The following is a 12,340-nucleotide window of genomic DNA, read 5'->3' on the forward strand; positions in this document are numbered from 1 at the left end:
GGTCCCAGCACAGATCCCTATGGTACATCACTGGTCACAGGCTTCCAATCACAAAAACAACCATCGTCCTCTGCATCCTGCCACTAAGCCAATTTTGGATCTAATTTGCCAAATTGCCTTGGATCCCATGGGCTCTTACCTTCTTAACCAATCTCCCATGCGGGACCTTGTCAAAAGCCTTACTGAAGTCCATATAGACTACATCAACTGCTTTACCCTCATCTACACACCTAGTCACCTCCTCTCAAAATTCAATCAAATTTGTTAGACATGATCTCCCCCTGACAAAGCCATGTTGACTATCCTTGATTAATCCCTGCCTCTACAAGTGGAGATTAATCCTGTCACGCAGAAATTTTTGCAATAGTTTCCCTACCACTGATGTTAGACTCACTGGCCTGTAATTACCTGGTTTATCCCTACTACCCTTCTTGAATAATGGTACCACATTCGCTGTCCTCCAGTTCTCTGGCACTTTACCTGTGGCCAGAAAGGATTTGAAAATTTGTGTCAGAGCCGCTGCAATCTCCTCCCTTGCCTCACATAACAGCCTGGGATACATCTCATCTGGACCTGGGGATTTATCAATTTAATCCTGCTAAAAACAGCTAATACTTCCTCCCTTTCAATGCTAATTTGTTCAAGTAAATCACAATCCCCCTCCCTGATCTCTACACCTGCATCGGTCTTCTCCATAGTGAACACCGATGAAAAGTAATCATTCAAAACCTCACCTACGTCCTCTGGCTCCACACACAGATTGCCACTTTGGTCCTTAATAGGCCCTATTCTTTCCTTGGTTATCCTCTTGCCCTTTATATACTTATAAAATGCCTTGGGATTTTCCTTTATCTTGTCCGCCAATGTTTTTTCATGCCCCTCTTCGCTCTCCTAATTACTTTTTTAAGTACCCCCCCTACACTTTCTATACTCCTCTAGGGCCTCTGTGCAGCACCTTCCAGGCTGCTGTGCGGCCAGGCACCTGAGCAGCTTAGCAGGTACATTGATCACACTGTCCACCCTGCTCCATAGAATTTACCTTGCTTGCGGTAGCTCAGGCCCAGATTTTCATAAGGCCAGAGCCCCAAAATGACACCACTGAAAGAGCATTTGGCCGAATGTATGAAGCATTGCCTCATCATTCTGCTGTCGATTGCCCAAAGATCAAAATCTACCCCATTGTTTGCACAAAGGAAGGATAGCCTTAGAAATACACAACACAATGAATGACACACTTTTTTTCTTCTTTCTTTAAAACTTTAACTAAGAATTCTGAGAAATACAGTGGTTTGAAGCTGCTACAAATATTCAGATATGGGTTTGCATCCTTCATCTTCCATGTGACGAGCTCTGGATCTCAACTGTTTCACTGTGGAAAAATACCAAAAGGAGAGCAAGGCACATCTGCCTCAGGAATTGAAAGCGTTGGCAAAAGCCTGGGAGCAAATCGACCCCTCGGCTTCCCAGCTGCGGATGGCATGTGATATGCGGACATCCAAAAAAGGGGAGAAAGCAAAGCATTTTCTCCCCAATAATGAAACAATCCAGAAGAAGTGGATGATTGTCTATATAAAGTAATTAGACATAGAGTTTCGACGCCTAGTCAACCTGGCAGTATGTTCTAACAGCCGCTAGGAGAGCAGCATTGAACATTGATCAGGCAGCAGGCCATCTCTTGACTGAGGAAATGATGCATGGCACAGGAAGATTAGAATCTAAAAGCAAAAAAGATAATTTTCCTTTATTTAGACCAATTAAAAAGGTTTATTCTTTAAAAAAATTATGAAAGAGGGATACAATGAAGTGATAGTGCTTTATATAATGGGTAATTGGTCATGATCCTCCTACATTTTTGTTGGTTTGCAAACCAGAAATCTTAACCACTGGGGCTGTTTTTTTTGGGAAAATGCCAGAAAATTTTAATGAGCAAAATGATTGAATATAATGAAAACTATTTCTTACATACATACATACATATAAAGTGTGTGTGTATATATACATACATATTTTATGATTTGTCCCTCACAATCATTACGTTGCTCAGCGTTTTGCTACACCCCCATTGTCTTAAAACATAAAAGCCTACTTGTGTATGAGGTTGTGGGTGGATTATTAAAACCCACACTAATTATGATTAATTTAGAGCACATTTGTGTTGACCCCTTATGCCAATGCCACTGTTATTCTTATAGTTGTAAATCCATTTTGAATTCTGAATTCACATATTTATTGCATGCCACCATAGTCAGAGCACTATGGAGTTGGTAGTTCTCATCACTGATCACTCAAAAGAAAAGACAATATATAGGATTTTAATAAAAATGATATTTCCTGAGTTTTCACTTTGTTGTGTTTTTGAGCATGAGGGATGATAGGATGACTTTTTCCTAGACCTTTGTCAATGCTGCTCTAAAACTACTAGCACAAGAGACTTCTGGTGTGACTGTCCAATTTCCTCTCCTCCATATAGAGAAGCACTTGGCTTTGCCTGTCATCTCCCTATAGATCAGGAACTTGGCTTGTAGAAGGACAAACTTAATTTATTAGACCAAACATTGCAGATTCTCTTTTAATTAACCCTTCTGACCATATTCCTCATTTTATTCTCTCCAAAATGCCTCATGGATCCATTTATACTATTTGCTTCCATATGTTTCATGGAACATTTCTTAGGTTTTTAACCCTTTATTCTTGAGATCTTATTTTTTAATCTAGTAACCCTATTATTTGAACCAGTCTGCAGATTATCTTTGTTAATCCTTCTGCAATCATGATCCTAATGCAGTTGTACCACACTCCAGTATTAGTACTTAAATATCACTTACTGCTTCAGGAAGCATTTTCTACAAAGCGGAGTACTCTTCCACATATATGGAAAACTGTGAAGCATGGAATTTACAGTAGTGGCTGCACTGGAGCATTAGATTTATAGGTCCCTAGCCAGTTTTTAGCAGGTGGGTTTTGCTGTCAGTTCAAAATGTACCTACTGCAGCCATAAACTGGCTTGGGGTATTTTTTTTTTTTTTTTAACTCCCAGGCCTTATTACAACCTCACCAGTGGGATACCCACTCAGCTCACTGACCCACTTTCAGACTGCAATTCATAAAGTAGCCTATTTAAAGCAGGAGTGCGCTACTTAAAGCAAGGTGATGATCCCTTCTGCAAGACTTCACTGTTGGAATGGTGGAGCAAGAAACTGCTGAAAGTTTAGTTGCAGGTGAGCTCCCAGGTTCTCTGTGGCCTCCATGAAGGTCCACCAGAGTGAGGAGAGATGTTCTGTTTCCAGCCAGTACCTGGAGGATCCTGAAACACCAAGTCCGTCTGGCATGGTGAGAGACTGTTGAGGTTGTCAGCTCCAGAAGCATCACTGCCAAGACCTGTCTACACTGGAGGAAGCACTTCAGTTACCTCAAGAGTAGCAAGGGTGAGTATAGTTCCTCAGCCCTCCTTATCACAACAGCCTATCCCCAACCGTCACCCCACCAATTCCTTTCATCAAATCCTTCAACAGTTATTCACAAGTCCACACTATACTACTTCTCATTCTTACTACAAACACTCATTCTCACTGCAAGTATTCAGGCACCTGTATCTTGCTCCTTTCACAGAACTCATGAGCACCATTATCTTCTCACTTGCTAGCCTTTGCACACGTACTGCCCTCTCATGGCTCCTTCCTCACCACACTCCATAGACCTGCTTTCAATTAAGCGTCTCTCTCTATCCTGATTGCCTCTTGTTCCTTCTCCCTCAGCATCTGCAGAACAAGCTGAAGCCCAACACATTTGCACTCCTTTCATAGAACGATACAGCCATTTGGCCCATTGTGTCTGTGCCAGCTTTGTGTATTTGTGTGAGACACTCACTAACCCTCACCCTCTCTCTCTGCAGGACAAGACAGCGTACATCAACAGGGAGAGAACGAAGACTGTGTGAGGACCACCCCACCTCATGGTGCTGTTGGAGCTGGAGTAGCAAGTCCTCGAGATCAGTGGGCCTGCAAGAGCTATCAGGACAGGAGATTTCAAGGCTGGAGTTGCTATGAATAGGGACCCCAATTATCATTAAAATTCCTTCATGAACCTCTGAGAAATGCACGATGAAGCTGAATTGTGATACATGTCATCTGATACTATCCAGCTTGTCTGTGCCATCCAAAGTCATGTTTTTTTCTGTAAGCCCTTCTCAACAGCCACAGTGCTTGAAGACACCTCAGAGGAATCGATTCCTTTTGAGGAGGCATTGCCACACACTCCATCACTCCAAAACGCCAGCATAAACTTTGACACCCAGGCTGGGTGAAGATATGAGGCAGAGGGATAGGTACATGATGTACACCCAGCACTATACAGCAGTAGCAGAGACAATTCAAGAGACACCTTACCAGAGGGTGAGGCCCTTTCATAGCTTTGCTGAGGAGGACAGAGGTAAAGATTTTAGGGGTCCAGAAATGAGAAGAAAACTGCTTCTTTTACACAAGCAGTTATATCAGGTATTGGAAGGCCTGCCAAAGATGAAAGTGCAAATAACTTTACTTCCAGCCTGTGCATTGTTATCTCTCAAAGCACCAGCATCCTTCAGTCTACCTTGGAGAATGAGCTCAAACCTTTGCTCTGCCTTGGAATCACAGATGATTGGAACATATGTTGTAGCTTTAAAGGCATCAAGCACCTTCTGCAGTTTGCACTCCTGCAGATGAGTGAAATGCTGAGTCCCAACTCCATGAGAGTGACAGTGGGAGCAACATGTGCTGCCTTGTCTCAGCATGTCAGCTCATCTGCTTTATTGCCGCTGCCTACCCTCTACTCTATTTTATTCTAGCTTAATTTGGGTTACGCTTTGAGCAACTCAATCTTCCACGATATCTGAAGGCTATCCGGTTTTCTAAGCTAGCAATATGGCATGCTGCATTGAAATGTGATCTGCAGAATGTATGTTTCTTGCAGCATTCAACTATATATACTAGCCTGGAAAACTAGCAAAAGCTGACACTGCTTCAGAAAAGTTGATTGCTCAAAAATAGCCCTGTAAAAAACCCATGACATGAAGTTACATTGAGGTTCAGTGGAGCACAAGCTTGTTATTACTTAAGCTGCAGGTATAATCAACACTCTATCACTTGGTACATCAGAAGACTGGCAGACATTTCAGGGATTTTCCTCCTTTGCTTGCAGACGATTGAAGATATTTATTGGTGCGTTATCTGTTGCTAAATCTGAATTATTAAATAGTTTTAGAATTGTATATGCAGTTTCCACAGTCACACAGAGGGACACCCACCCCCCCCCCCCCCTCTTCCTTTTTGAAATTCCTATAGCATTTAGCATGGACCTCTCTGCCTGTCGCCACACATCACTGACAAAATGCGTATATCCCTTAGATTGTGTCGTACTGTGTTAAGTGTCTGTCAGATAATTGCTTCCTCATTTTTCACCTCCAACAGAACAAGGAGTTTGTCTGTCGAGGACATGATTATGAGCGATTGGAGGCCTTCCAACAGCGAATGTTGAATGAGTTCCCACATGCAATTGCTATGCAGCATGCCAACCAGCCTGAAGAGACCATTTTTCAGGCTGATGCACAGTGTATCCTAAGAACAGATTGGAATGGGTCATAAGTGAAACAGAAGGGGTCCTGTGCTGATGAGTTGTTTTAAACCTATTAAGTGTAGAAAGGAGATAGGTTTCATCTTAGTCATTATCGTGAAGTCTATATAGATGAACAAGAATCAGAAAATATATCTAATGTATACAGATTAATATAGGAATTCTCTTACTAATGGAATATTTTTCTTTAGAATTTTTTTTGTTGCATTAAATATGGAGGATGTTGCTAACTTTAAATGAGTAATAAAAGTTAATACTGCTGCAATTAAAGTGCCTGTAATGATTGCACTTCAGTTAGAATTTTGATTTGATTGTAGAAACCTGTCATCTCAGCCACTCCTTGCAACAAAAAAAATCAAGAAAGATTGTCCATAAAACTACTCCTACCCACCTTTATATGCTGTCATATATATTTAAAACTGGATTTTTTTTCCAGAGACATAAAACGTTTCCAGGTCAAGATGAAGTTGATACACACTTAAACTTTGTTCAAGAAATTTCTGCAGTCACATCCTTGTTATCTTACTGTTTTGTAACGCACTGCATCCTAGTTTTTATTTTCTATGTATTTTTAATGTTATTTTCCTCCTCTACCCCCAGATCCCCCTCCACCGTCCCCACAAACTAAAATTAATCCCCAACCTCCAAACTAGTCTTCTCATCCAGGACAATCCATTTCCGAAGATGCTGGCAATTTGGATGTTTGATTCACTACCATCAGGTGCATATTTGGGTGTATGAACAATGTGGAAAGGCCCGCAGGTCAGTTGCTGGACCAGGTGTCTTGACAAATACCCACATAACTCATCTTCTTCACATCTCTTTGTTGAAAGCCCAGCACTGTTGCATATAGTTGTTCAATATATATCATACAAAAGTTATGGGTCTCTAAAATTAGAAAGGATCCTTCCAGTAGATGAAATAAAATTCTTAAAGTATATCCCAATTTCTCTACTTCTCATCTCCCCTGCAGTTTTGTACAGCTGGCATAATCTATCTTGCAGCCATCTCCAGTGATGGTGTCAATAACCTTACTTTATTAGACCCACAGCAGGTGTTTTGAGTTATCAGAAAGTTTCCTCACTCACCACAATCTGGTCTCCAAAGGGATACTCTACCAGAAGAAACATTTTTATTGGATCGTCACATTGGCCAATAATTTGCTTTTAAAAAGAATCCACATTCTTAAACTTAACAGCAATTTAAAAGTGAGACAGTGTCATTTGTTAAACTACAATGATTACAGCACTATCCTAACGGTTGAAGTTGGATTAGGCTGAAATATGGCATGTTGAAGCACAAGCTATGTCTCATGTTTCAATAACCTCAAGGTTCCTGTTCAAGCATAACAAATTCTGACATGTCATATATTTCAGTTGGAAAGCATGCAGTTATAATGGGGGTATAATATCAGCAAAAATTTTTGTAATATACATAACTATTAGTGTTTGAACTGGACAGTTTTTGTAATCAATTTAGGGAAGTATATGAACTACAATTTATCAGACTATCTATAAAACTGCAATTCCTCTGAACTTTTTCAAATTTATGTAATAGTTGACAACTTGTGTAAAGAATTTTAGAAAGAAACATTTTTTATGTGCAGTGCATTTCATTAGTTGACCTTCTCAGGCTGAAAAGGTGTTTTTCTAATTTAATCACATGCTGAGTTCTGTGCTATTTTCTGAAAAGTAGCAAATAATGATGTGGAAAAATGTAGATTAGATCTGTTCTTAAACTGCGTATCGTTACATAGTGCAATGATTAAAGATAGAACACAATCCGAGCAGTAAAAATAATACAAAACAGATGGCAGGTACTTCCTGTTGGAACAACACATCTTTAAATAAAATCTCGAGCAGATAAGATTGTTAGTGATTTATTTTAGTTTGTGATTACCCCTCCCAACCCCCACCTTCCATGAAATATGGTAAAATACAAAAAATTTAATCAGTTAATGTACAAAATGGCTTTCTTTATGAGTCAGAGAAATCTAAATTACTGCCACAGTATTTCTCCTGCAGTGAATGATAGTACTGGAAAAGCAACAATACCAATCATGTTTTAATAACATCTATATTTTCTGTTTTCTAATAAATTTCAGATTTTTATTGGCCCTAACCCATAAATGCAACTTTCAGTGCATTGTCGTGTCCTATTCAAAGTAGCACAAATCCTATTTGTGATGACAGATTTTTTTTGTCACTAATCATGGCATCATAGTTCACATCACAGTGATTTTTTGTTTAGTAGCTTGTTTTGTCAGGCAAGTGGACTAACTACTATTAATATATTAGCAAAGGTGTATGCAATGCCCTTTGTAGTGCTGCACTAAGTATTTTCCTTGTAGTTTCTCACTGCTAATCTTTGGTGGTTATAAACCAGTTTCATTTGCTTTTGTCGATTAAAAAAGGTTGACAGACACTTGCAGCTGAATCCTGAGGAAGTATATTGTCATGTTTCAGGGTACTTTTACCAGAGACAGAAAATTACATGTTTTCAAAATTACTTTTGTTATTGTCTTCAAGGATTAATGGCTAAATGGATTTTAGAACTATTTGCTTGAATGCTTTTAATCTTGTTAGAATGCAAATTTTGAGTAAGGATTTTCAACGGGGAGAATTTTACAGATCCCCCAGATGTCAGGGGTCGTGGTGGGGGCGAGGGGCAGAAAATGCCTCCAGCAGAGGCCCACTACGGGCATCGGCACAGGAAGGCCCAGCCCAATATTGCCAGCGGCGGTGAAGCCTTGTGGCGCCCCCCCCTCCCGCTGCTTGGCAACGGGAGCGTCATTAACATATGTCAATAAATTTAAATAAAGGAATTAATTAAATTTACGCTCCCGCTGTCCATCCCGGAACGATATTGGTGCCGGTGACGGGGGATCCGAGGCAGAACACTGATGGTGAGGGGGGAAGCAGGCAAGCTTTTCAGTGCAGTCGGGGGGAGCAGCATCAGACTCATTTCATTGGTGTAGGGGATGGTGGGAAGGGGTAAAATTTAAAGTTGATGAACTTTGTGGGGAGGGGAGGTCAGGTGCAGAAGGTAAGTATTTCCGGGGGGAGAGACCGGATAATTATATCTATGGTTATTGCAGTGCGGGAGGGGGGGGATGTGGGAGAGGGTCAGGATCAATTTATTTTTCGACATCACTTTCTCTTTAAATATGTAAATTGCATGGTAGAGCTCGAAGCCCTTTAAAGATGGCGTCCGCGCCTGCACAAAGGCAGCTGACGCCATTGCTGGGGACGGACTGCCTGACGCCTCCTCGTCATCGGGGTGGGCGGTCCGCCCCAGCCACTTAAATGAACCACCGCGCTGAATATTGTGGCAGCTCTGCGACGTGCGGACCGCCATTGTTTGTGGCAGCACCATAAATTTCAGCCCAATATGTCCATTGATGAAGCTTGCAACTCTAAGGATGTTAAGGCTGCATTGCAAACTGGACAACCATGATCCAAAAGGGCTCATAAATATGAGTAAATATTTATCATTCTATCTTAAAAATCAGATTTTTCTTTCCTCATAATGTTCCTTATTTGGGAAATCGGGGAGGAGATAGTATCTTGAGTCTGAATTTCACTCTTGACCAATTTAGCCCAATCCTTTATTACATTTTGAGTTTGTGTTGTAGACTAATCATAGAGAATCATATACTGGTGGCACTTGTTAGCTACATGTTGGAGATACCACACAGCACTGGAACCTCGTTAAATGCTGGTTATAGGAGCCCAGTCCAATTTCCCAAACTTTTCTGAGTTCCGCAGACAAGGTCAAGGACAATTTTACCTTTGAGACGCCCAAGGATGTGTGACATGAGTCAACAGAAAAACCCAGAATATTGGTAACTCACTTTAGCTGCATTTTGATGAATTAAGTGTGTTTCAATTGGAGGAAATTTCTACAAATTTCAATCCAGTATGGTAAGAGACTGAAACATTTTCATTCCAGACAACCTTTGTAAACTACAACTTGTCCAAATTCTGTCACATGTATCCTGTCCCATGACTTTTCTGAACACTGCTTCCTGGTCCCCCAAAACATGACACTTATGATCTTTGTCTTCTTTTACGGCCTTGTCCCACTGTACAATCTTCTTCATTCTGCTGCCTGTGCACAGGCACTGGCGTAACTTTTAAAGGGCTTTGAGCCCTACTGTTAAATTTAATATTTAAAGAAACAGTGAGTAGAAAAAAATACATTTATTTTGCCCCTCTCCCACTCCCCCATAACCATAAAATTAATTGCTTGCCTTCTGCCCTCCAAAACACTTACCATGTCCACCTGACCTCCCCCACCCCCACAAGTGCATAAACTTTAACCGAAAACCATTTAACCATTTCCACCATCCCCTATACCAATGATGTCACTTTGATCCCATTTCTGCCCCCCCGCACTGAGAAGCTTACCTCCACCAACCCCCCCACCCCAGCAGTGTTCCGTCTCATTTCCCCAAACGGAGATCCAAAGGTGCGTGAGTGCTGGCCAGCAGCAGGAAGATCGCACCGGGACAGATGGTGGGAACGCAAGTCTAATTAATGCACTTATTTACATTTATTTAACTATGCAAATGGTGGTCCGGTTGCCAAGTGACGGGGGGCCGCCATGAGGCCTTGCCACTGCCGGCAATATTGGGCCAGGCCTTCCCGGCAGCATCGGAGCCTGTGGCAGCCTTCTCCCGGAGGCATTTTACTTTTTCCTCCTCTACCCCCCCCCCCCCCTCCCCACCACCACGCCACAAACCCTAACATCGGGGGGGGGTCTGTAAAATTCAGCCCCTAGTCACTGTTGTAATGTTGAAAATGCAGCAGCCAATTTGCGCACAACAAAGTCCTTAACAACAATGTGATTGCGACCAGATCATTTGTTTTAGTGATCTCGGTTGAGGGATAAATATTGATTAGGACACCAGGTTGTTGGCTTTTAAAAATACTGCCATGTCTTTTATGTCCAGCTGAGGGGATAGGTGGGGCATCCGAAAGTTGGCACCTCTGACAGTGCATCATATAGTCTATCCCCACGACTGGTCCAGAGGTTTACTCTGGGTATCAACTGCTCAAGACTACCAAATTATTGTTCACACATAGCACGTTTATTCAGCATTTCCAAATCTTATCTTCAACAGAGATTATACTCTCACATCCACGCAAGCTAGGTTACTTAGTTTTATCCGAGAGTCGGAACGGAGCAGTGAAGTCTTCCCCTTCCAATTCTCTAAGTAGTTGATCAGACTACTTAGTCCTGAGCTAGCTAGCCAGCACTTCAGAGCATACTTTCTTATACCCTGGTTTATGCGTGCTACCTGTGTGATCAGCTCGGGATGGGCCAGACCTGACTACCCAATGTACAGTGATTGGTTGGTCAGCTGTTGTTAACACTGCGGGTGTGCTACGTCAGCCACAGTCGGTCGACCTTTCACTGGTTTTAACATCTAGTTATTTTTGGTAGCCTTATCGCTCAAGTTTTGACCACATTGTTCTCCAGCCCTTGTCTGATAACAAGGCATTACCTCACTCCGCTGATCCCCGGTCTCCAAGCAACCAGCCCACAAGGCACGTCAGTTACAAACTTAGTTATAGTTTAGACATGTCTTAATGACCACCTTGCAGGTTTCACTACATTCACTTCCCCTTTATCAGTTCAATTACACCACATTGCTGCTTCAATACATCCCACCTCCCTGCTGTGGACACTTATTTACCACTTTTAGCCACACACACTACTTCCCCACGTACCAGGCTACATACAGTTCATGGGTTGGATGGTGGCGCCTAGAATCACTCCCTCAGTACTGCATTGAAATGTCAGCCTAGATTATGTGATCAAGTCTCTGGAGTGGGACTTGAACCCACGAACCTTTGACTCAGAGATAAGTGCTACCATTGAACCTTTGAAGACAAAAATGTTAAGAGGAAAGTTTTATCACAAAATGAGCCAAATTGCAAACCCATTTAAAAGAACTATGATTACGAGCTACAGTTGTTTTAAAGAATGGTGTATCGAACTACGCTACATTTTTAAACCAAAATAAATAAATATTAGTCTCATGAGTGAGACTTAAGTCTACAGAAGGCACCTGACTCATTTGGATGTAGCTCTCCAAAATGCAGGGTAAACAGACAATTTTTTAATTTAAAAAAAAAAGTGGAAGTGATAATCTATATGGCTGAACCTCCAACTGGAAGTGGAAGTATTTTTGGGTTGTTGTAATCAAATAGAACACTTTGTCATGTTTATCTTATTTCTCTTATAAGCCAAGATAAAATCTGTAAGCATCAGTGTCATGAGCCATAAAATGACATTCACTTGTATAGTTTAAAGATGTCCAATATCCAAACTAAAACTCAAATCTACGATCCAATGGGTGTGAAGTCTGTTTCAGAGGTATAAATAAAAGTTTCACATCATCTGTGCATTTTTTCACCTCGGACTCATGCACACTTTGAGTGGAGCACTGTGTAGTTCAGGCTTAGTGCTGTGCCAACACTATCTTGCAATGGTGGCCGGGTGTCTCCTACTCTCCCTTTGATGTTATTTAACTGCTTCTGGCACTTCTCTTTATCCCTTTGGACCTTGACAATTGTATTTATCATTTTGGCAATTTTGGGACAAGATTTTAATTCAATCAAAACCCACCCATTTGCTCAAAGCTAAAATCAGTCTTTTCTGTCTGTGTATTCCCCCACCTCTCCATGACGATTAATGTAATAATTTCCCCTTGTTCAACAGTATC

The 12,340-nt window shown here is 41.4% G+C and overlaps 1 protein-coding gene across 4 annotated transcripts in view; it reads left to right on the forward strand.

Annotated features, from left to right (window-relative positions):
• Positions 1-12,340, forward strand: part of LOC137379568 (dedicator of cytokinesis protein 4-like) — a 545,491-nt gene that overhangs the window by 395,978 nt on the left and 137,173 nt on the right. For all 4 annotated transcript variants that reach the window (XM_068050580.1, XM_068050582.1, XM_068050581.1 and 1 more), the window contains exon 39: positions 5,445-5,586. In XM_068050580.1, coding sequence (XP_067906681.1) covers positions 5,445-5,586 — 142 coding nt within the window. The remainder of the gene's footprint in view (positions 1-5,444; positions 5,587-12,340) is intronic.

This window comes from Heterodontus francisci, chromosome 18, assembly GCF_036365525.1.
Source record: "Heterodontus francisci isolate sHetFra1 chromosome 18, sHetFra1.hap1, whole genome shotgun sequence".
NCBI lineage: Eukaryota > Metazoa > Chordata > Chondrichthyes > Heterodontiformes > Heterodontidae > Heterodontus > Heterodontus francisci.